Consider the following 26,306-nt stretch of genomic DNA (forward strand, 5'->3'; position numbering starts at 1 on the left):
TATCTTCATGCTTCACGAGTAGTATCAGAGACACACACAAGCATGAAGATGTCTGAAAGCTGATGAGTTTCAAGTATTTATTCCACCCTGCAGGTGGGCACCTCATCAGAGAATAATTACACCTCACCCCACAGCAGTGTTGGTTATGATGCTTGTGCTTAATTGCAAACTGAAAAGGAAAGCTGCACCCTATGCACTGAAGCATCACTTAATGCTGCAGTTATGGTTAAGAAACAAAGTGATCAGGTGCTGATGTATAGCAAAACAAGAGCTTTCTGCTCTTTCCTCCTTCAAAAATAATATGACTCCTGAAAACACCAAAAAGGTTCAACCAGAACTAAATAAAAGCAAAGCAAGTCTTTTCCAATGATACCCAACAGCACAACTGATCTTTGAAGCAGTCCAAATTAGTGACCAGCTACATAGGCGTTTGGAGTTCATACGTGACCTATGAAGGCTTAGATACGAGGTTTGGTGATACCATAAACCCTGTTGATTATCAAGAACAATTTCCAAGGGGAAAAGGTGCAGGGAAAAACAAAACAATCCACACTACCACAGAATCTTTAAAGAGTTGTCTGACCCTGTGATTTTCAGCTCTTTGAAAAGGCAGAAAAGAACAAAGAGGCACCCCTGGTGAGTGGGTTAAGATAACTACAAAGGAACTATTCTTACCAGGTTCCTTCAGTAAAACGAAGAGTGCTTTGATTGCATTTATGTTTTTTCTTTGGCCTTGCTAATCTCCCATACTGATGGATAATTTCAAAAAAGCCAAAACATTTCTTCTAAGAACATTGACTCACACATATTATATCCAGATGTTTTGGTTTTTTTTAGGTTCTTAACAACTATCAACATTTTCTTTAAATGCTTGGAAACTGCATTTTATACAATAAAGACTGCAAATACGTATGTGAGGGAAAAGAAAGAGAGCAACTCCATTAAGAGCAGCTTAAAGAAGGGTATTTATGGCCCTACCCTCCCTCCCCTACTCCCCCCTCCCAGGGTGTACATGCTAAATACAAAACAAAGCACAGAAACACCATAACATTTTTTGCCTAATCAAAGTATTAGCATCACTAATTGGTAGCATTACCATGGCTGGCAGGGGTCTAAATTAAATCTGATGGTTATTTAACAAGAAAGGGTAAGTAGAGTCCCAGCTTTGCACTCAGCACAAAGGCAGTCATGTGAAAACTGTAGCTGGGAACTCAACACACACAAACAACCATAACACAACTTACTCGCAGTCTGAGAGGCTTTCCTCCACATTACATAGGTTATAACCACACAGTTTTTCCTCTCTTGCTTTTGGGATCCAAATACGTTAGCACAAGTCTCCTTCCCAAACTATGGATTCCTGCCTCCGTGCCAAAGGATAACTAAATGTCTGTGTCATCAGAAATACAGAGCAAAGCAACCTGTTATCCTAATGTTGGGGTCACAGAGTTGGGGAGAAAAGATCCAAGAGGGTTTCCATTAACAATATGAATGTTAGCACAGGAACAGCAGTAGAGCTGAAATTTTCTCCAATATTAGAGAGAAATTCCAGTCGTTTACATAAAGGCAACACTTAGGCTTATATAATCAAATCCTGAAAAAGAAAAGAAAAAAGTACTAGAAAAAATGTAACACTTTAAAAGACCTTTATTTTGGTTGCACAGTTACAATTCTGAAGTCCACCTTTGCTTAGATTGTTTCCAAGCAACATTTCATAGTTCACCATGTAAACAGTGCATTCTCTATCAGTCTAGTGTACAAGATCCTTATAAAATACAAATTGAATTTTTCCATCTGTACACTCTCCAGATTAGTTCAACAACATCAATTAAAAATGCAAATAGATTAATTGGCAAAAAAAAGTGTTTGGTTACATTTTTAATACATTAGTACAAAATGGCACAAAAGAAAAAGAAAGGTCATTTTAAAGGCTATAAGCATCAGAATTCTTAAGCAGTTTGAGTAATTTCAACCGATTAAGAACTTGTTTTCAAATATCACTGAACTTGGAATTTAACTTGTAATCTATTCTTCAGATGTATGAAAGAAAGACTTCACATACAAGTTCGGATCTGTTCGTGGAAACTGAAACACGGCAGTTTCAGAACGGTAACATTCAAGTGCAGTTCAGAAGCTGGGAATTTCTATTCTTCCCAGTAAATTTAAGAATTCACAGACTCGAGCTTACTTTGGCCTAGCCAAGCTCACAGATAAACACTTCAGATGCAAAGATACCAGGCATATGCACGTAATACTTTATTTCTTAATGGAAAAACTCAAAGAAGAAATCCAAATAATTATATCATCCTCCCTATCTACTTTCACAGAGTCTTCCAGGTATAACCAGACTTAACGCCAGAGAGAGATACATTAAGCATCTGAAAGATTAGAGGCAAACTGAAGGCTTAATTTGAAGACTTCAGTTAAAAAGAGATCACAGTAACTTCACATCTATGTCATGTTTTTGAACCACCCATATCAAATGGGCAGGTGGGTGAGATGGAAGGGAAAAAGACAGAAGCACATTATTAGATTAAGACTAAATTCCAACTTGTGAATTTGTTGCCTCAAGCAACAATTCAGGAGTTTGTTTTGGAAATAACATTTAGCAGTATCTCCTTGATAATCCCATCCCACTCCCCCTTCCTTCACAACAAATTATCAAGATTTTGATTAATCTCCTAACCCTTAAGAGGTTTTTAAGTTAAGTTAACGGAACAGTATTTGATGCTGACTGGTTTTACTGGTAAGGCAGCACTCACGTCCAAGAGAGCAGGCAGTTATGGTATTACTGAGAAAGTTATTTCTCAAGTTAAAACAAAGTCTCATAAAAAAAAGTGAGTGTGATGAAGTACAGAAAAACCATCATTTTTACTGAGCTTCACAATGAGCAAACCATTACCGCAGAAGTTTCCTTTCATAACTTAAATATCAATTACTATTTATTTAGAGCAAACCAGAGGATGATTCCAAGAATCAATGCTCCAGCAACAAGTATACCGATGAGGATGCACATCTTCTTTCGGGATCTTTGCTGTAAGCAAGGAGGAAAAAAAAAAAAAAATTGATTGAAAACTGCACCACCACAAGATCAAACAACAACTGAAATGTTTTTATGGCCCTCCTGCTTGTGAAATCTAACTGAACTGTCTCCTTACAAACAAGTTATATAAAGTTATTCAAGGAAAGAATAATCCATGACTTAATTTTCTGGCTGTATTAATCAACAAAATGATTTCAGTAGTGTTTCCTGGCACAAATAACAATGCAGCAACATATTGAATGTGTTTAAATAAAGCACTAGGAAAAGAAAATATCAGAAAGCAGATGGCCTTGTACATAGGAAAATCAGTCTTCACAGTAGAGGAGAAATGACCTTCTCTGGAAAAAGAAAGATATTTAAAAAGTATAAATGTATATACAGAAGCCCCAAAGAACTGCTCTTTTAGACTTCTGCAAGGTGGACTTTGCATCAATTCAGTTATTTTAAATTTGTTTTTGTGATGTTTATTACATTCAAATTGCTCTTAAAGAGCAACAAAACACAACATTAAGAAACTCAAGCTCTATAGATATCATTATAATGCAGCGTAAGTTAAGACCATGTTCAAAACTTTCAGATCTCCCACACAGGTTTGTAACTTGAGATGCCAAAGCAACCAAGACTAGGAACAGATTCTCAGCCTTTATCTCAAGCAGCAAGACAGAAAATAACACACTCTACTAGTGGGTTTTGCAAGCTTTTGCTAGTAGTCAAAGAATAATTACACTCAAATCTTGGGAATCTAGTTCACAGCTCTAGAGGCAGAGCAAGGCTCTGCTCTCCTTTTAGCAAAGATTTATGTCATTGTTTATACTGTTTTTCCTGCGGGACTATATCTGTGCCAGTTCCTCACTGAGCCTGGTCTCTGCCCGATACCATGCAGGCCACCAAGCTTCTTTCTTGTCTTAGATATTCTCTGCTGCTAGTTTTGCTGACTCACTTCTCCCATTTTCAAGCTGAGATCTCTGCCCCTTAGCTGTTTGATCATTTCACTTGCTAGCATTCAACCTTTTACTAGGGTCCCATTCTTACTTGCTGCCAGATTGTCTCCCTAAAAAAATTTTAATACTCCCTGTTTCTTCCTTTTTCATCCTGGAGCACCTTTTACCAACATCACATTAAAGTCAAACATTTTCTCTGTAACACTACTTAGGCAAGGTAGTGGAATAAAGACATGGAGTTCTTATTTCCTTATACACTTGATGATCATTTCCACAAGTATAAAGCAGTGGCAATAATGGGAGAAAGAAACAGAGCAGAGAAGCCTAGCTTTGCTCCAAGAGCTCTGCTCCATGAATACATCCCACAAGGCAAAAGGATGGTGTATGCTTCCACAAATAGGAGTTGTGAGAGCACTAACCAAACCTAGTTCTCAGTAGGATACCTAAGCTTCTACCAGTTCCCTAAGTGGGTAAGAGCACAGATATAGTAAATGGTTTTTCAAACACTCAGAACAAAGCTGAGCATTCAAGCAAAGGAAAGTTCAAATTTAAAGTCAACTATACTGTCCCTCCTAACACAAGCGAACTCTGCTGAGTATTTGGTCTCTTCTGGGAGATGCATGAAACAGGAGTTTGTCAAAAACTTGATAACCTTGAAGTTGCTTATCCTTGCCTTTTCAAGACGAATGAGCACAAAGATTTTCATGTTAAATTTCAACCCCAAAACTGACACCTTCCGAAGAAAATTTTAATTGTTGCTATCTTTTTTTCTTCCTCAATTTCATCAGTATCAAAATAGCCATCAGTCATACTTAATTACGGCCACCTAGCATACAGTTCGACATGCCCACCCTCCTTCCCTCCCACTTCTGAGATCAGCAAGCAATCCTTCAGATATTTTGTCATTGATTTACCAACCTGGCTACTGTTAATATACATAAGAGGATTAATATTTTTTGTTGTTGTGTTTTTTTTAAATCTAAGGACTAATTTTCACTAAAGAGGGAAGACTTATTACTAATAAGATTACTTATAACGAGTGCCAAAAAATCAAAAAGAAGTGGCATTAAAAGGTCTTTTCAAAGGAGCTTTTCATCAGAAAGTCTGAAATGCATTTTTGGCATCAGGGCAGCAATTAACAGAAGCTAGACATACTCAAGTTTTGAGATGATTTTTTACAGTAAAAATTGATTCTAGCACAGCATCTTCAGAAGGCTTCTGTACTCTTCTTGTGATCTTTAAAGACTCACTCTTTACCTTTCCTTCTTGAGTTGTTAAAAGAACACATTTTTGTTCTAAGTAACAGTAAAATTCAAGGTGATCTGAAACAACCTAGCTAATTTTACATGAAACCCAAAGCTTTTAGAACTTGTTCTTCCCCCCCACACACACACCTCCATGGTGACCTAGCAATACTGTCATAGTCTAGAATACACTTTCAAAAGAGTCTTCAAGACCCAAGAAAAAGTCAAGTTCTGAACTGCTATATTAAATCAGGACTACTGAGAAAGGACTCAACTGGCAGTCGGCATTGACATTACCTGGTAGTTTGCTGCTCTTGACAGCTGCTGGTTTGCTTGTTGCACATGTACTTCAGCATTTTCCACGTTAGCTTCTATGCTATCTGTATTTTAAAAGGAAAGATTTCAAGCTTAGATTAGTCATATGACAACCAAACATTTGGAATACTGAAATACACTTAAGAACAAGTGTGCCACCTGTCCCCTCAAAATATTGATTTATTTTTTTTTTCCATTCACACCCTAAATTTCATACCATGCACTATGGAAGCTGACCTTTCCTATACTTGAGGTCATTTCTGAAATGCCCAGGTTAAGTTCATGTCAGAAAGAATCCCTCTTGCTCTCAGCAAGGATGAGCCTTAGAAACTGACCAGAACAGAAAATTTCTCTCAGTAGTTTTCTGCCATTCAACTTGCTACTGACTACCCTTTGCTCAGATTAACAAAAACAACAACTAAGATCTATGAGTTCAGAGGAAACATATAAAAAACACCCCAAGAGGCAGGAATAGAATATGAACACACAATTCCAAAAATTACTGTTACACATACTATACTTTTAAAAGAATGTAATTAAATGTACATTTAAACTATACTTTTAAAAAGTATCTTTATGGATCCCCAGCAACCTCAATCTACCTACTATTAAGTTGCACCTGATTAGCTTTAGCATGAATGCTCTTAATAGAGGAATTTTCCCAGCAAAATAAATTTTCTGTGCAGCTGCTTCCCAGAGACATGAAATAACTTTTCAGATAATATTTGAGTTGAGCTTACCTATCACATCGCCTTGCTCATGAATCATCATTCCTAAGTCTTTAAAAATTTCATTGATGTCCATAATATCAGACTGCAAGGAAACAATCATAATGTTACTTGAAAGAGCATAACAAGATATCTGTAAACATATCTAAAAATATTACTCATTTTCCTCCTGCATATACACTCTTCGCCCTATCAAGAAAAAGAGAACTTTTAATACTTATCTGGAAGACTTTTTTGCATTACCAGACAAAGTTTATTAAAATCAAACTAACTGAAGATGACTGTGCATGAAGCACAATTCACGTCACTTCAAAAACAGGATCTATCACTGCTGAGGGCTCATCTACACACAAGCTTGTCTCAGTTTAAGTGACAAGGCAGGTTCATGCCAACTTAACTTAATAGATACCAATTTAAACTAAATGAATAAAAGTATACGCACAAGGTGTTTTACACTAGTTTTAGGAAACACTTCAAACACACATAAAAGTTGTAAGCAACAAAATTTACAGAAGCTGCATCTATAATATGAAGCCAAGCTACTGAATCAGGATCACACTACCCTACTACTGTTTGGCTGTAATGAATTTATATGTGTCACATTGTCACTGTGTTAATGACCTCAACTAATAACTGATAGATACTTAGTTCATTGCATGTCCAACATATGGATGGCAACGGAGAAATTATCACAATAGCATCTTTGTTGTTGATGGCAGAGATATGGAAGCCAGGTTGGCTGGAAAAGCTCACTTTGTCTTCACAGACGTCTCCTGATGTCAGTATTTTATCACATGATATTGGTATACTTACAACTCGAAGCTAAATGCTTTTAATTTTTTGACAAACCCTTAATTACAGAAGTTTGAGCACAGCAGTGCATTTCTATTTCCAAAAAAAGAATTTATAAAAAAAGGAGAATAAAATAATCTTACAAAATGAAGAAGCTGAACAATTGGGAATAGCTGGGTAGGGAGGTACAGCCTTGCTTCAATTTATTTTTGAAAAAATAAAAAAACATAATTGACAACTTTTTCCTTGTTACCTCTGACTATTTTCTTATTCCTCAATGAAATCATCTGGGATTAAACACATCAAAACATGGCTTTCACACCCTAGATTTCTAATGTAAATGTAACATATCACAGAAAGACAGTATTTGTAGAATTGAAGAAAAAAGTACCTACAAACAATTGCTATGCTCCCAGGATTTATGCTATTTGTTTTTCTTTGGAAGCATTAAGAGAATATTCTGAAATCTGCTATAAAACTGTTTATGCCTACCTCAAGCTGCCTAATGGAAGATTCCCTCTCCTCAATAAGACGGAGATCATCCTCTGTAATTTCTTCATCTTGCACTTGTGCTTGAGGTTGACTGTCAAAGCAAAACAACAAAAACCAGAATTGAAGAGTTTCCATGAGAAATAAATTAGAATATGAAGAATAAGATGACAGCCGAACACATATGGCACAAAGTTCATCAGTTAACAAAACACACACTTTTAGCTTTCCATGTCCAGCCAAGATAGAAGGTCTAACAATGCTCTGATACAGGAATCTGCTGCTGTAGCAATCTGCATATAGCATTGAGCGAGCTCTTTGGAAATTCCAAGTAAGAATGTGAGGACAAAGTTTCATCTGAAATATGAGTTTAAACAGGCAAAAATAGGCTAACCAGTATCAACAGAATCTGAGACAGATGCAGTTTTTCTGAGACTGGAAATAACAGGAGATTCCAGTAAACAATGGATCAATCACAGCTTAACAGTTTTACACTACTCACAAGTTGGAAAGTGCTTACCTAAGTTTGGGTGTCCCAGAGTCCAGATATGGACTTGGGTCAGCTTAAGATGATGATTGAGGTGTAGGAAAAAAAAAAAAAAAAAAAAAGAAGCTTGCATTTCTTCCCATCTATCCCACTAAAAAGGCTCTTTCCTACAATTTCACTATGAAGGAGAGACTACAAAAAAACAGCAACTCTTCCCTGTAAGCCCCTTTTTAATTTTTTAAAATTATTATTTTTTTAAAATTCTGAACTAGGTTTTAATAAGAAATTGAGCCTACCTGTCCCAGGAGACAAGTGTTCCTTCTTTGTAGCTGTCTTCAGGAGCACCACTCTACACGATTGGTGTATGGAGAAAAAAAAAAAAAGATAGAAATATCACAGACCAGAAAGGAACACTGTCAGCATTTCTATAATGAGTAAATATTGCAAGGCTTATAAGAAGTCATCTTCAAACTGAAACATGACTTAACATGTTTGCTTCTTGATTTTGCTTTCTGTGTGCATAAAGTTGAAATACAGGCAAAAACATTCAGCTCACTAAATGCCTGTTAAAATTTACAAGTACAGTGACATGTATTTGGCACAGAGTAAAAAGGCAAAACTGACATGCTAACATCTCAAGCTCCTCAGCACTTCTCCACATCAATACTGCATAGCTACCTGGCAAGCAGTTCTTCCTGGTAGAAAAAGTCCCCATATCTAGAAGCCCAGAAAAAGTATTTCAAGATCACTAAAAACTGCTTTTGTAAGGTTAGTGTACAAACTCAGAAGCATTCCATACCTTCATGTGACTAAGGCAAGGAAAATAAAACAAAACAAAACTGCTTTCAGGAGTTTTCATTACAATGTAGTTCAGCCTTTGCTATAAAATGAACTGTTAAATTCAGCTGTGCGTGGAAGTAAGCAAAGAAAGCTACTATACTTATAGTCATATTTTACACATTCTGCAACATTTGGACTCAGATATAAGCTCTTGTTAAAAGCATTACGAATGCATGTTTGACACCACCACCACACCATAAGCAAAGTATAATAGCACATTTTCTAGTACTTACAGATATCCTTGAGCTGGCCCTTACTCTGGCTACAAAGTCTTTTTCTTTCTCAGCAGCTTGCCTTTGCAGCCTCTGGAAATTTGTGAGTGCTGTGGTGAACTCCCCTACAAGACGGTCTTTCTGTATTTTCTTTTGACGCTATGGGAGAAGAAGTTTTACCAAGTCAAATGAGATCAGGCTTTTTAAGACTCATCATTTCCAGGCTACTCAGTACTAAGGTATGCTTTTCTTTTTAATTCCCTAAATAGGTATAACAGAACACTGCCTACAAAAGCATTTGCACGGACAAACCTTCCCATCCCATGCGATTACATAACTCTGCCACAATTTTAGGGATTTTAAGAAGAAACCAACATATTTAATTCATTTAACAGCTGAGAATGAGAAATGAGCAGGTCATATACTACATACTACACACTGACACAGGGATACCTGATTACTAAATTTACTTAGTGATTAAGTGTGAAACATTTTGATGTTGAGAAATCTAAACTGAGCAAAGCAGAATGAATGAGGGAAATAGTGCTGAAACATAAGAAATGAGCAGGGACAAAGCTCTCCACATGTATTGTACACAAACACTGGAATGCACACACTCCTTCCAAATCTGTTAGAAAGATAGCTACTCTAACTTTCAAGTCTTTTTATTTTTCCTTTTTTGAGGAAGATGCCAAGGAAGGAATGGCAATTTCAGGCAAATCAGAAAGCCTCAATTTTATTTCCCTAAATATATCCATTATACCAACCCTGTCTTTCAAATTTGTGAGAGGCCATAACTTGCCATTCATCAACCCAACATCTGTGTATTTCATCTAGTGCTGTATTTGATGAAAATGCTCATGATAGAAGGATTAGAATTAAACAGCAAAATATCCCACTGCCAACTTTTCAGCGACAAGACAAAGAATCAAAAACATCTTTGCCTCAACCAGAGGTTATATAGTAAGACCAAGTTTTAACTCTACCAGAAGTTCACAACTTAACAGGCAGAGCACACGTGGAACACAGTCTGCCATTGGAAATGAGTGCTTCAGGACAATTCATTTTCCTAAGTGCTCCTTGCTAACAAGTCACAGATCAGACAAATTGTCTGAGTGGCAATAAGCTGTGTTCATATTTTCTGGTGTCCTATTGCTCTTTTCTTATTGAAGTCCTGGATTTTGTTACTGTAGGAAATCAAAGGATGAAATTTGAGAGTATGCTAATGAAAACAGCTACTTTGCATGTAAGCTCCTGCCTGTCTTTCACACAGATCTGGGAAAGAAGCAGCTCAGAGGCTGCACAAATTGTTCTAGTAACAGCTCCTGTCCATCTCTCTTAAGAAAAGAAAAGCCTGTGGACAAGACATAGCATATCTGCTGATTTGAGTTATTCAGATCAGACTTACTCTGCACAAATTATTTGGACAGTGTGCTAACAGATCTGGTCACCTGCCACATGGTTAAGGCAGGCAATAACTCCTGACCACTGGAAGTGCTCAAAATGCCTGGTGAGTCAAACTCAGCAGCAACACTGCTACAGTTTACTGAGTACCCAGATAGCTGAAATCACAGGCACAATGTACTGTCTTGAGTCCTGCCTTCTCAGTCAAACTCAATCCTGATTTTTAAAACATCTTTGAAACAAGTCTGTAATATAGCAAAATATATCTGTGTTGCAATTGTCCCTGCTACACAAATGTCCCCACTGACCAAACAGTGCTTTGAAAACCAGGTAGAGAGTACAAAAAATAGGCATGCAGAACTGAAGTCACTCAAATACTCTATATGAGCCAACATGATAGTCAAACAAGCCACATTCTTTGGTTTTATACCTGTTCACTTGTTGCAGGCAAAGATCCAAACTCTTTAATGTATTTGTCAGTTTCTTTGGCAAGCTGGTTTGTGTACTGCTGTTTCTGTTGCCTAAAATCAATGCAAAGTTTCATTAGAGACTGCTGGCTAATTTTGTTTCACCAGTTCTCAGAAACACAGTGGTACTAAACACTCACTGAATTGCATGATGCCATCCTTCTACTGTTCTTCACTGCAAAATCATGACAACAGATCACCATGGGTTCCAGGTGACATGGACGCTGAGGGAATGTTTCTCAGTGTGACAGCACAACTACTCACCTTTCCCACTTTTTTTCTTTTTGAGATATTGTAATTGTTTCCCTAATGTACAGCAACAAGGTTCCAATTACTGTGAATAACTAAAGATGCTTTTCCATCATTTTTTTCAGGCTCTTATTTTGTTAAAGGAGTTCAGAATAACTGTATGAAGGACATAATTTTTTTCCTGTATAGAAGAACAGTGGACCTGAATGTAACTCTATGAACATAATCCATGAAAAGTCAATTCCTGATAGTCACCGGAAAGCTTATCCAGAGATTTGTATTCTCCCATGATACAACAGCTGTGAACTTAACATGAAAGTTTAATTAGTTGCTTAAAAACTTAATAACTTAAATTGTGCTTTAAAAAGCCTTGTGTTCAGCAACATTTCTATTTGCACTTTATGTTTCTTTTCACTTTTGCTATTACCACACACCTCCATTATGAATTTCACTTTCCTTTTTTTTTTTTCCTGGAGTAACTCAAATTTTTTTTACCTGCTTTCCTGGGCTGGAAAGCAGTTAGAAAAAAATCAACATAAATACTTGAAAGTAATCAAATAACTCTCCCAGACAACTTCAAACATGAAAGGAAGGGCAAAACATTCAGCCCAGTGAAAAGACCATAGATGAAAACCTCAGGGAAACTTATCATGTTAACACCTTCACAACTGGACTATAATTCACAACAGTTTCTAGCCCTTTTGGTTTTGAAATTATGCTCAGATCTTGCCTGCTACTGCATAACTCACGTATGTTGATCTTGATGCATTCGCTCTCCAGCAGAACATCTACTGTGGATTGTACCTGGCTATTGTTATGAGCCCCAAGCTCAGGTTATTATGAAGCAAGCTTGTTGTTCACACAATATGAATATAATGCCTTTGGTTCAATACATATTTCCTCCTGCTACTCATTTTCTTATTATTCCTACTATGTGCAGCATTAGCCACAGTAACGATTGACAATGTTCTCATCCACAGGGTTAGCACAACACAGTGGTTAGTTGCTTTTATGCTGCTGAGTTTTATGTGGTAAAGAAGGCTGATTTAAAAAAGAAAATAATACTAATACTGGTTCATCAGACTGTGCTGAGAAGTGGAGAGACACTGAACAGTAATGTTGCTTTTCAGTCTTGTTGCTTTCCCTTTGCTGACATACAGCAAAAGTTTTGTACATATATTGAAATTGTAGGCAATGCATGTGTGCATGCCATCTCACCAGTGCACAAAGAGTATTCAAAATTAATTAAGAATAAAAAAAAAAGGCACCTCAACATGTAAATTTCAAATATTTCCCTATACCTGCCTCCTCTCTCAGTGAGGACAGGCACCTTGCCTAAGAGAAAAACCAAACATCCCATATCTAATCATATTCCTGGAAACTGTCTGCAATGCAATGAAATTAAATATTTTCATGTGAAATACTCACAGCTGTTGCCTCAACTCATGCGTGTCTTGCGGTGTTCCAAGCTGACTGAGTATTCTCTGTATTTCAGCAGCTGTTTGTGAAGAGGAAGAGAAATTTCAGTAGTGCGCAGACATTTCCAACATAAGTTTATGATTTTTTGCTTGACAATTCTAAAACAATAAAAATTGTCAGAAAATTATATTGAACATATATATATATATATGTATATATTTATTATTATTATTATTATTTTTTACATCAACTGAGAAGATTCACTGAGACATTACAGAACAATTTGTAAATGTTTTTTGCCAACTTAAAGACAAAGGCCAGGGTTTCTTACAAAGGATGGGAATATATTCAAGTATCTAAGCAAAAACAGACAATTAAAAAGCTAGCATTTTAATGTAGTAAGTATAAATTAGGCCTTTCTATTATAATACTGTAAATTAAAAGCACTATTATTTTCTGGTTTAATCATATTTTCCACATGCCATTTTTAAAAGCCGTATGAAGGCCTGATATGACACTATCACACAAAAATATTTCAGAACCAGGGCAACAACAAAGCATTCATGGGCTTAACATACACTAAAACACCAAAAATCAGGTTATCTAGATTTAAATTTTAATTCCGAGATCCTTGTTGTCAATACGTACATCCATTTTTAAAAGTGGAGAAACAAACCTCTTCAGGGTTGTAAATGTATTTCATAAGATAAGATGGGCTGTATGCAGCTCGTTCCTTATTCGAGTTGGAAAGAACCAAAACCTAAGTGAAAGTTCTTCAATGCTTTCTACAGTTGGAACCTATTGCCAAGCATCAGCTTTTCCCCACGTGGAGGTCTGGTACTTGCAAAGGCCAAGAAATTCCGTGCAGCCTCCTGGACCTCGATGCTTATGCACAACAGCTTGAGCCCAGACACACACAAGAAGCTACAAGTACCCATAAATAGCTATTTTGGTTAATTAACCTTTATTTATTTATTTATTTTTCTCCGGTGTAACACATCATTTTAAAATAAAACGCCTTTCCACTGTTATCTTTTGAATTCAATGTTAAGTTTCAGTGTACATATAAAACTTCAGAGTACTTCACTTTCGGTTTTATTTGATCAGAGACTCTCTCCCCTCTGATTCAAGAGCCAAGGTGCTCATTTTGCAGATAGAAAAGCTAGCATGCCTTACTGCCACCTAGAGATAGAGTTACTTAATTACAAATGGAAAAGTGAAAACGGTTTGTACTTAAAAGACTCACACTTCAAAAACTCTCAAAGTCCACATTTAAGTGTATCTTCATACCAGCTTATTTAGATAGTTATCCTACTTTTAAAACTGAACACAAATAAATAATAAAGTCAGCACAGCATAGCTGGACACTACATCATTCTATGCAGAGGGAAATTCATCCCAGTTCAAGAGTACTCAGTGCAAAATTAAAACAGTCCCTAAGCAGCATAAAATATTAAAGTGTTAGCAGGCTTTAAAATCTGATGGGTTAAAATAAAATAAGGAAAATATATTTCCATATATATCTCAAGGACTGAACTGGCACCAGTTCTTCTGGGACTCCTTGAATTTAGCATTTTTATCCTTAATTGTTCACAATAAAGATAACAGGAAAAAAAATAGATCTTTTCTGTAGTTCCTCATTCACATGAACTACACAGGGCACTGAAAAAATTAAATGTTTAACTTACATAAGGAAATGGGGGGGGGAACAGGAATACAGAATACATACAAAGCAAAGAAACTGATCTTGCAATATTTACGGTACATACTTGTGGGTCTACAAGTTAAGGAAGTTCATCCTTTGTAACCCTTCAGATTAATAAAAACATGTGATTGTGTATCCAGGCTTAAATATACTAATGTATTTCTTATACATTCAGAGATCTTTTTTATGGCAGATTCTTTATGGTAGCTTCTACTCACAAAGCTTTTTGATTTAAAACTGTAACTATGAAACTACCTAAACAGCAGACATTTATTCAGATTCACAAACTTACACAGATGTATTGCTAGAAATACAGTTTAGAATAGATTTTAGGACACTACCACTGGAAGAAGGTAGAGAGTCTTTTTCCTTCAGACACACACACAGACCTTAAGAGAATTTGATTTAAAGCAAGAACTAGCTCCAAGAACTTCAGATAAAAGTTAAGATCCTTCCTCTTCCCCAGCAGAAAAGCACAAAGGCTACAGCCCCTCTTCTTGGATTCATAGAATCATTAAGGTTGAAAAAGACCTCTAAGATCATCGAGTCCAACCACCACCTCATCCCCATCATGCCCATTGAACCATGTCCCTACTAAAGCATGTGACTTAAGGGGAGAAAATACAAATATCTGTTTGAAGTTGGTTCCTTTACCCCCTTTTCAGGCAGTTGGAGGAAGGCACACTGCTCCAGTCCACGATCAATGCCATCCTCATCTCCTTGAAAGTTAGAAACATCTTTTCTCTCTCCACGGCACCAGCTGGGAAGTGTACAGGGTTGGACTTGGCATTGAAGAGGGAGAATAAAACTTCTGGAAATCTGGGAATATTTTTTGTAAGACAGAAGCTCCCACATTCTCAACTTCACTGCTGATCACAGCATTCATAATGCCTCCCTTGTTTCATCAGCTTTCTACCTCGTGCAGGGAATTAAGGCTGGCATATCAATACATCTGGCTGCTTATTAGATGCCTCACAATTCATCAGCAATGACACCCAAGTGTCCCAGAAAGCCAAAAGCACAGGCCTAAGTCACAAAGCCATAAATACACTGATAATCATCAGAAGTCAAAGATCAGAATGCAGTTTTGACTGGTTCCTAGGTGACCTCATCCCTTAAGGTTTTCCATTCCTCACTTCCTGATTCTTCCAGCTTCCCACACCCTGTAGCAATGACAAGGGACTATGAAAACAGGAGTAGCCCTGTTGCCAGAGGTCCTCTCTGCTCTTCTGGGTGCTACCAATCCCATAACAAGAGCCTGAACAGATCTTGTGTGTGATTTTAAGCTCTTTAAGTGCAAAGTCTGACACTGTAGCTCAGGTTCCATGGGCATGCAGAAGTAGCTGCTGGACTTTGCTCCAGAGCTGCAGAAGCATACACGCTGTGTGTGCACAGATATTTTTCAGTCCTCAGAGGTTCACTAACTGCTGAGGCCATCTCTGCAGTGGAGGTCAAAGTAGATGTTTGTGTATAATGACAACTGAGGGTTCTTTCAGAGCTTACAGCACTCCCACAGGAGCAGCATCTTGTCAGCTACTCTGTCCAGATGTTTTCTTCAAGCAGCTACCGTCTCATGTGCCTAACAATCTTACTTGTTCCACCTCAGAATGAGTGTTAGAAAGAAGCAATACTATATTGGTATTGAAGACTTTCATTTCTTTCTGCAGCATTCCTAATCTGTACCACATAATATGCAACTATCAGCTGTTGAAAGCTCTTTGGCTGCTCTCTGAGCAGTCACGTGCACAAGAACAGGTCAGACGTGGTTAATGATGAGCTAGAGAAACAATTATGAGCTAACCTGAATTCCTATGGAGAGAATTACTTAAGAGCCAGCATGTGTTTGCTTTTACTGTCCCAAATACTGGATTCATTCACAGGCAGTGGATGCTCTAAGTAAAGGGAACGAAAATACAAAAAACAGCAATGAAAAAAAAAAAGGCACAGAAAAGCCCTACAGTGCTGTCTAATATAAAAGGGCCTCATCTTCTCTACCAGAGTTATAGAAGTAGTAAGATTTACAGTGGATATATTTACTTTTAAGGGAAAATAAAAGAAAGGGTATTTAAGAAATACGCTCCGGTCAGATTTGCAGTACACAATATTCATTTCATATATTAAAATATATTTGAAATATTGGACCACATGCTACCTGGAGTAGGTCACCGACCTTCTCTGGCAGGGCTCAGAGATGTCCAAATACTACATTCATTCTTAGCATGATAAAATGAAAACTTAGAATGGTCTCAATTCGGAACACTGGCCTGTAACTCCAGCTACAAGAGAGATGTTTTCCCAACTTACTATCAGCCTGTTTCCATATATCACCCTCCCTTCAGTTTTATGTCATTCATTTTAACCTTCATAAAACCAAACCTTAAAACCTTCAGTTGGCCATGGCCATCTTCAGCTTGTTACATCTTCACAGCTGAAGAGAGACGAATCAACACACAGCTCAAATTATTATTAAAAAGAGGCCACAACACAGAATGATGAAATTCAGGGAAAAATATTTAGTCAGTGCTGCTTATTGCCTCCTTGCAGCCTGGAACTCACTTCTGTTTATATCACACAAGATGGCATTATAGCCATGGAGCAACAATTTCCTTTAGTACTGCAGTCCAAGCCAGAACAATCACGTCGCCCTATTTCATAGAGTTGCTGTCAAATGCTTCCACAGGTAATGCATGAGCATGCATGGAAAAAGCACCAGCAACAAGAAATAAACAGGAAGTACCATATTACAAGGAGGACAACAACCAGACAAGCTGGACCGGCAAATACAATGAACTCGGTATTGCACAATAGCAATACCTGAGACTCATCACAGGAAGAAGGAGTACAGTTCCAACCAGCAACTACAGCTGCTCATCACTGCTGCAATGGTGAGGGGTCATCCACCCCACCACTGTGTTTCACTGAAAAAGGGGCAGACAGGTTCTCAGTCACTGCATAAGGTTTAGAGATCTAAATTCAATTGGACTAAAACTAATAGGGGAGATTTAAAGAGACTGGTTTTCAGTCATTATTCTAGCTTCTGAGCCTAAACAAAATAAACAGAACCAGCAAAGAATTCCTCTGTACACACGAAAAGGAATGCCTGCTCCACACAAGGCTTCAACTCAGTTACAGCTTCATTTGGCATATAAGCACTGTATAGAACAGCAGCACACTTGCCTTTCAGCATACTTTGTCAGAGACTTTATGCACACTGTCATTACTTGGTAACTACAAAGAAATCACCTACTAGTTTCAGGTGATTAAAGAAGCAGCGTATCTAGTTACAGACTGTGCAGATCCAATTAGACCCAGAGTCTGTTCAGAGCAGCTTATTGGAATAAAAGAGTTATTTGTAAAAACAACACCAGTTCAGTCCATTTAGTTTTTGTCTGGGGACGACAGCCCTCCTCAATTTATTCCAGTTCCATTCAGAGTGCTTTCTTGCTGTGCTTTTGACTGAATTTAACTAATGACAGACACTGCACAAGACATTCCTGGACTAACACTACATAAAAGCTTACATACAAAACGTAGCACAGTGACAATAAAATCAGCATTATCAAGAGTTTCCTGTACAAGTCTAAGCACCTCTTTACAACTATTAGTATTGTTCACACCCACTAAATGTTTTAAACAAATCGTAACACTGATGTGCCATACACCTTGCTATCCCTGCTTTAACAAGAGTCACAGTTCACCAGAGCAAATAAATCAGGATACCACCAGCCAAAGAAATTCCAACCTAATAAAAAGCAACCCCACCCACCCTCCAAGGGGGTATCCAATTGCCCTTTTCTAAGAGCCCAGTTATTTGGTTTCAGATGATTGAAAAAATAAGAAGTGCAATACATCAGTATAGAGGAACAGTAGCATAAGTATTTATGTAATAAAACAAGAAATGGGAGACTTGCTTGGTACAAAAAGCAGGAAAACTAAGTCTTGTACCCTTTTCCATTTGGGTTTTATTAAATCTTCTTACATTTCTCAATAAAATCATGCCTGCAAGTAACCAGAAAGAAATATAGGTAGCAATGTCTGGAGCTGAGGATCTGCCTTCCATTTTTTCAGTTCAACTGCAATCATTTTACACTAGTGTATTACCATTTCTAGTGGTTCATACAAAGGAACTGTCAAGTGGGATTGAAGTAATGCTAGTTCTTCTGATGTGGATGCAGAGCACACTAAATGCATGTTAAGTGCATAATAACTGATTATGTGATCAATTATTACAGCTCAGCTGATGGGAAGACATTAAACCACTTTGTGTTCATATCCTAAATTCTCCCCGGCAATTCCCTGAAACTCAAAGTCAGAACATTTATCTAAAGAACAGTTATGTTTTCTAAGCAGTACATGATTCTTTAGAGCACAATAGCTGCACAAACACCATAAACCCAACCCACCCAAGCAAAGAAATGCTGTTCATTATGAGGTGAGGCCAGTAACACAGGAAGCTTACTCAGGCATTGACATGGATGCAAAGACATGCAACATCACTGCCTGGTCAACACAAGAAAATAGCTATCACTCAGGGATACCACTGACCTGGGCAGCATATTGTATGTGAGCTTTAAGTATGTGATAGAGGACTCCCTGGATAAGCAAATTGACTACAAGGAGCATAATACAACAGAATGAATGAGGTATTTTAACTACCTTAGAGAGATTGTTAAAATTAACTCTAGACACGGGAAGAAGCATGATGACCCCTGCAGAAGAAAGACATGGAACTGCTGGAGCAGGTCCAGAGGAGGGCTACAGAGGTAATCAGAGGATTGGAGTGCCACTCCTACTTGTTGTTCCTGTGCTTGTTCAGCCAGGAAAATAGAAGGCTCCAGACAGATTGCACGGCAGACTGTCAGTATATAAAGGGGACTCATGAGAAAGGCTTTTTAGCAGGGTCTGTAGGGTCAGGATGAGGGACAACAATTTTAAAATGAAAGAGGATAGGTTTAGGTTGGATATAAGGAAAGTATTTTTTCACCATGAGATGAGACAGGGAACAACGTTTTGTCTAGAATAGTTGTGAATTCCTGGAAACGTTCACACCCAGGTTGGATGGGGCTTTGAGCAACCGAATCTAATTGAAAGACATACCTACTCACAGATTAAATGAACTTTAAAAGGCCCTTCCAACTCAAGCTCTATAGTGATTCTGGCAGAACTCTGAACAGATCCCTTCCCATCTCTGCTACAAAATGCAGGTTGTCCTGCAAAAATTATCTTGTCTAGATGAGACCATATATATGCTCCAGCACCAAAATAATCAGCTGTTCAGACAAAATTGTTGACGTCCCCACTGGTCATAACGCTACTTGCAACTGCACAGCGATTTTATAATTGCTACTTAAACGTCTAACAATACCACTGTTATGGTTTCATCAAGTTCTACTTGCTTTAAAACCACACCTGTACAAAACCGCACTTGAAACAGAAACAAAATAGATTCTGTGTTCATACATCACACCTCAGTGATCTCACTTAACATTCTACCACCATTACTTGGCAATCTTGACTCTTCTAAAGAATAATCACACAAATCTGTTAGAGATATAAACATGGCAGCAGATGTATTTTCACATGAATGTTTCGGACCATAAAGGGCACTTATCAGAAGTCTAGTATTCCTCAAGGCTCAATTTATGTTTATGAGGTTTATGTTTATGTTTCTACAGTTACAAAAATTGAAAGGAAAAGTCATACGATAGATGTAATTCATCTCTGATTTTAACAACATTCAGTGAAGATACTGGCTTACTGAATGCTTGGGATTCAACAGAACTTGGACAAACTTGTTTGTTGTCATGGGAGCGGTATCACATGACAGAAGAATCACAGAAATGATCTCTGCTGGTTGAAGTTGACCTCCAGAGAATGCTTTCCATGTGAATAGATGTTTTTGCTACCTTAACAAACAGAAAATAAGAAGCTGGCAGAACACAGCGGTCCTTATGAGAAAGACTCTGTTAAAGCCAGACAGACTCTCTCTAGCTGCATTCAGATTTTGGCTACTGAATTATTACATATTATTTAAAATAATCTAGCATGCAGAGCATATGCTTCTCCAGCTAGGCTGACTTTCAGCGTGCACAAACAAGTCAAATACCCTATTACTGCCCTTGCCAGAAGTAAGCAAGGGTGACATTGTACAGACTTTGAAGCCATCATTGGGCAAAAGCTTGCCACGTGACCTTTATAAACTGGGGGAACTGAGGAGGGAGAGAGGGACAGTGGAGGAATATGAATGCCTCAGACATTCATATTCATACATATGTACATACAGAGTCATAGTGGGTTCTGTAACTGCATGATTACAGTTTGCAAACCAGAAGACCCCTCAAACACTAAAGCTGAGTATGCTTTATCAACAGCAGGCTTTGCTCTGTGTTCTCTATCAAAATGCAGCATATTGCTATGCTGCTTCTCAATGAACTGCTCCTAAATCCAGACTTCAGATGTCAGTGGAGATGCAGTAATTATCTATGTAGCTTGCACTCCTGCTCTTACAGGATTACATAGACTTTGGTAGCTCAGTGCATAAACAAACAAAAAAACGAGCAAAGCGAAACAAAGGCAATGACCCCCACACAGGAGAAAGACTTAAGAACATGGGGGTAGGAAAAAACCAAAAAACAACAAAACAAACACACAAGAAAAACAGGGTGAACTACTTCATCTTGCAGAATTCCTGTCACAGATTCACAAGTGAGATATTTCCAGCTGAGTAGAAAGGGCCCCTATTATCCTAACCATATATTTCCTATTCTTACAGCTGTGAAATCATCCCTCAAAATGAACATGACCTCTATTCTGTTCCCTGCTGGGTACAACTTCTCAAACAAACCGTTTTCCCATGTTTTGATGCACACAAAGTACTAATTCTTCAAAATACAGAAGCCTGACAGATTTCTAACAATTCTTCACCCTCATCTTTACATTTGCAGGAAGTCTGAAATTAACATACTCTAAAGCTTCTAAATTAGGCTTTTTGTTTTACTTATTTTATGCTAATCTTTCCATCTTCTGGATTTTCTCTTGTACAATTCACTGCATGCTCCTTAAACAAAAAATAATAGCAATAATAAAAAAAATCACGATGTGGACTCAGTGCTCTCCTCTTACATGGCATTCCCTGGCGTGGTAAATGAACATACCTGGCAAAAAAGTTTCTAAGGAGATAGAACTTTACCATTAAGAAATATATTTTGAAAGCTCATCTGGTTTCCATGCATTACTCTTTCCTTGACTATCTAGATGCAGTAAATAAGTGACCAATAGGAAGTATTTGAGAGTAATGCCTTCCTTCAGGATGTAACAAGTTATAGCAGCTTTCATTATGCTACCATAATACCAGTGGGTGCATGACCTATGAAACCAAGCTCTGGTGCTGCTGCTCCTTTGACAAATACTGATTAAAATAACTTGATAACAGGCTCTCTACCTGCAAAATCCAGACATGCTGGATCTCTAAAGACCATGTCATTCCTATATACTGTTCCCCGTGTTCCTGTTCTTCATATTTAGAAAGCTAAGGACAGAGTTCAGCCATCTGCAAAAATCCCACACAAGGTGTGCAATCCAAGTTCTCTAATCAGATATAAGACTGGCCTGGAATGAAAATCATAGTTACTTAGTACCAGATTCCAGACAGAGGGACTTCCAAATCTTAACCATAAATTGTACTCTAGTAACACAGTAATTTAGCAGCTATCTAAGCAGTGCCAAAGTGCACTACAGGCTTGTTTGTTCTTCCTGTTTAAATCTGAGATTTCCCTAGCAGAAACAAAAAACAAAACAGTAGGATGTGGCTTGCAGGCACATGAGCACACCCAATGCAGCTGACAACACTGATGCTCAACACAGAACACTACAGCTCATTTAGGTATATGTAGTTCATGGCACTTGGGTTCTGTACTGCTGCTCATTGAAAGAGTCACGTGAACTCTGAAAACACGAGGAATGAAGAGCCCAATTCCAACTCTCTTACCTAAAGATTGCTACTCAGCACTGGGCCTCAAGAAGAACTTTGATTTTTGCAATCCCAGCAGCTTAATGTTACAGTTTCAACAAAAGAAGAAATCCTCCAGACTAGCTCCCAAAATCTCAGCTCATTGGTAACATCAACAGGCAAAATACAAATTTGGATCTCTTCAGGCCAGGGAAAGTAGGCTCCACTCACCAGACGATATTAAAATTGCTTGTTTCTATAGAAGTACTGGAAATGAAAAATAGAGCAAGAATACTTGTTTTTAAAGAACAGCTGATTTATTTTTAATTTTATTTTTTAATTCCCCATACAACAGTCTAGACTTTGGGATCCCAAACACATTAAGGTGCATTCCTGGCTTAAATTACCAAGAGACCCTATACCTTTGGGGTCCTAAAAATGACTGATCCAACATTCTCTTCTCTCCAAAGCTCTGCCAGCCTATTATAGACAGACTGACTGTTCCAGTTTACCAGGGGAAATGTAATGTACACTTTTTACCTTGTGTATATATGGCATTTAAAACCACTTCACAAGGAACCAATTCAAATTTATTACTTTTGGCAGGGCTTCATAATTCAGTTTTAAAGTTGAAAAGTACAACAGTAAATATTTTAATTCCAAGCAATGTTGCTTCCTATAAAACTTCTGTATCATTAAACCTCCAAAGTAGGGTACTGCCTAATTCAGGAAGTTAATCTGTATTCTTCCACAAGTTAAAGGGACAGCTTCTAGCTGGAAGAACCAGCTTCCTTTCAACTAATCTGTATCTCACCTATGTCTGTGTAGAACTATTCAGCTTGCATATTAACAGAAGTCTGAATTAGTTCTGAGGGACCTTCACCTAACATACCAGTAGTCTGAAACTAAATTCTCTCTCACTCCATTAATCCCATTCTGAAAACCAAAGAATCTCCACAACTGCAGGCACTGGAATAATGGAGGTAATTCAAACACACTGCTGCACCTCACAAATGCTAAGAACTTTTGTACAGAAGTGCAAAATCAAGTCAACAGCTTGGAAACAAGAGTATGGATTCAGTGTCAAGATTCCAGTTTCTCTCTCCCTCCCTCCCTCAACAAGATCATAAAGACATGTAATAGACACCTACTTAGCAGGTGACTAGCTCTGTGGCTCCCTAAGCTTGCAGGCTTCTCCCCATTTGACCTGGAAGTTCCTATGGTTCCTTCCAACAAAAAGACAAACAGGGAACAAAATAACTAGAAAGAGGCCAAGCACTTAGAGAGGCCTGTCCAGGAAACATGCTCAGCATGCTCACAGAGCCCAGATCCTCATAAAATCTACCAGAGGAGGATGGACTACAGCAGTAACTGAGTAGTTAAAATTCTGTAGGACCTAGAGAAGAGAGAGGGTGGAATCCAGCAGAGCACCTAATTGCTCCTAGAAAAGTAGAAAAGCTGGACTTTTTGAAGCCTGATCTGGTTTTGAAGCCATGTATCAGTGCAGATAACATATCTGGACTCAGATCTTGGAAAGGCAGAAGCAGCTCTCCATTGCTCAGAGTTAGCCATCTAGATTTCAAAAAGGAGGAATGAACTGTAGGTTAACCCTGTGGCACGTCTCCCTCTAACTATACTTTGCCAGCTTTCTTTTATTAAGTCTTATCACAACGAGAATCGAAACACAGTAGAAGCAAGAAAGAAGATGAAAGAGGCAGGATGAGAATACAGACTTCATGAATCTAGCACAAGATGGTTAATTATGTTCAGTGACAGTGCTCACAATACTCTGTTTTCAACTACTGATCTCAGTTCATGGTTTTACCTAACAATCAACTTACATCTTGGTGTCTGTCACAGGCTGTCAGCCTGGCTGTTGATGGCCAGCTCCCTTATGATGGAAAGGATTCTTTGCATCATTTAAGAAATCAAGTTATATTTGCTGTTCATATAAAATAAACTTATGAAAAATATAATGATAAACAGAGAGGAGGGAAAATGAGAAGCCAAACTTACCCTTAACATGAAAGCCTCAGTTAGGTGGCTAAAATTTCAGGTGGGATGAATCAAAGCATGGGTATATTAATGCTTGCATAATCTTATTTACATATCTAATATGTACTTCCAAGGGCAAGCTGCATGGCCACAGCTTCTACCCTGATAAGCAATGAAAGCCCCCGCAAACATCTGATGCAATTCTTGCTCAGCAAACACCCCAACCCACAATCTTAAGGTGCTACATAACTGAACAGGACAAAACTGGCTTATTACCAGTGGCCATCTTACCAACTATTCATTCATTCTGTGAATACAGTGTGACAGCACATTTCTCCTGGACACATTACACTTAACCACACATCTGAAGGACTCAATCTGCTGTGTGGTATGCCACAAACCTGTGAAGTGGGCAGGTGAGGTCAAAGAGAGAACTACCATTAATTAATCTGTGAAACTAACTAGGAACACAGAGCATGGACACAAGTTTTTTACTAACAAGCATAAATTCAACTTACAGCATTGTGTGATCTTCTGGATGTTCGAAGTTATGCGCTGGGCTAGTTGATTAGGATCCACAAAGCCGGCACTGTACGACATGGTTGGGTAGATTTGTTGTCAAAGTCATCCACGATGGGAATGGTCTCCACCTATTAAGGACACCTAACCCCACACAAAGAAAACAGAATTATGTTCTGTCATTGGCTTACAGAAGTCTTCATCATCATAAAGAAAAATATACAAGAAAAGATTTTAAAAACCCTTCACATACTACCATTTACTCTCTTCTATAACAGAGTATTTCAAAGACAGAAAAAGTTTTAAAGTACTAAGAAATGATTAAACAAGATTGTGACAATTACAATAACTCACTATTAGGTTTAAGAATGGTGTGGTGAGCAGGACTAAGGAAGTCATCCTGCCCCTGTACTCGGCATTGGTGAGGCCTCACCTCGAGTACTGTGTCCAGTTTTGGCACCTCAGCACAAGAAAGATATGGAAGTACTGGAGCAGGTCCAGAGAAGGGCAACGAGGCTCGTGAAGGGCTTGGAGAATCAGCCCTATGAGGAGAGGCTAAGGAAGCTGGGGCTGTTTAGTCTGGGGAAAAGGAGGCTGAGGGGAGACCTTATTGCCATCTTCCAGTACCTGAAAGGTTCTTACAGTGAGTGTGGGGCAGGTCTCTTCTCACTAGTGACAAGTGACAGGACGAGGGGAAATGGCCTCAAGTCGCCAGGGCAAGTTTAGGTTGGATATTAGGAAGAACTTCTTTACAGAAAGGGTAGTTAGGTACTGGAATAGGCTCCCCAGGGAGGTGGTTGAATCGCCATCCCTGGATGTGTTCAAGAGCTGTTTGGATGTGGTACTCAGGGATATGATTTATCAGAGGTTTTTTGGTTAGGCTGCGTTGGACTTGATGATCTTCAACATCTTTTCCAACCTGGGTAATTCTATGATTTTATGATTAATAAATACAGGCTAAAATCTGCAATTACACTACAGCAATTACATCACAGAAACTACTACCTTTGTCAAAGTTCCAACATATTTTCCTCAGTGTAAGCAAAAGAAAAAAAAAAAAAAGGTATGCATTCTCGTTTACTGTCACTACAGAAAGTGTCGAACATTGATTCTGTGACTGCCAAATCCTCCAATGAATTACACCCACAACCAATTGTATGGCTATTTCCACACCATGTATTGCTTATATTACCAACAGAAGTTAGCATATAAAACTGCTGGGAAAAATCAATGACACTTTCTCACAAGGTATCAAAATGAATGAGGCACCTCACGTCCTCCAAATACCAATGATTTTAACTGCAGTTTTAACTGAATTCTACGAATTGCCATTTTATACTGCTTCAGCCGCTGTACTGCTAAATATAAATTAATTTCGCTACAACTTGGGTATACAAATGCACCTGTAGATGTGTGCTTTTTTTTCTTTTGCACCTAGAACTATATCTTATTTTAAGAGGCCAAAATTCTGTAACACATACATGCTCATAAATGTGCTTGCTCTGAAAG

General features: G+C 38.1%; 1 protein-coding gene across 1 annotated transcript in view; it reads right to left on the reverse strand.

Annotated features, from left to right (window-relative positions):
* Positions 1-835: 835 nt before the first annotated feature.
* Positions 836-26,306, reverse strand: part of STX7 (syntaxin 7) — a 31,743-nt gene continuing 6,272 nt past the window's right edge. Inside the window, exons 2-10 of the mRNA XM_072331950.1 lie at positions 24,797-24,941; positions 12,640-12,709; positions 10,926-11,016; positions 9,113-9,250; positions 8,336-8,388; positions 7,556-7,646; positions 6,284-6,356; positions 5,526-5,608; positions 836-3,034 (exon numbers count right to left, since the gene is read on the reverse strand). Of these exons, the coding sequence (XP_072188051.1) occupies positions 2,939-3,034; positions 5,526-5,608; positions 6,284-6,356; positions 7,556-7,646; positions 8,336-8,388; positions 9,113-9,250; positions 10,926-11,016; positions 12,640-12,709; positions 24,797-24,878 (777 nt within the window). The 5' untranslated portion in view covers positions 24,879-24,941 and the 3' untranslated portion in view covers positions 836-2,938. The remainder of the gene's footprint in view (positions 3,035-5,525; positions 5,609-6,283; positions 6,357-7,555; positions 7,647-8,335; positions 8,389-9,112; positions 9,251-10,925; positions 11,017-12,639; positions 12,710-24,796; positions 24,942-26,306) is intronic.

This window comes from Excalfactoria chinensis, chromosome 3 (assembly GCF_039878825.1).
Source record: "Excalfactoria chinensis isolate bCotChi1 chromosome 3, bCotChi1.hap2, whole genome shotgun sequence".
In the NCBI taxonomy this organism is placed as follows: domain Eukaryota; kingdom Metazoa; phylum Chordata; class Aves; order Galliformes; family Phasianidae; genus Excalfactoria; species Excalfactoria chinensis.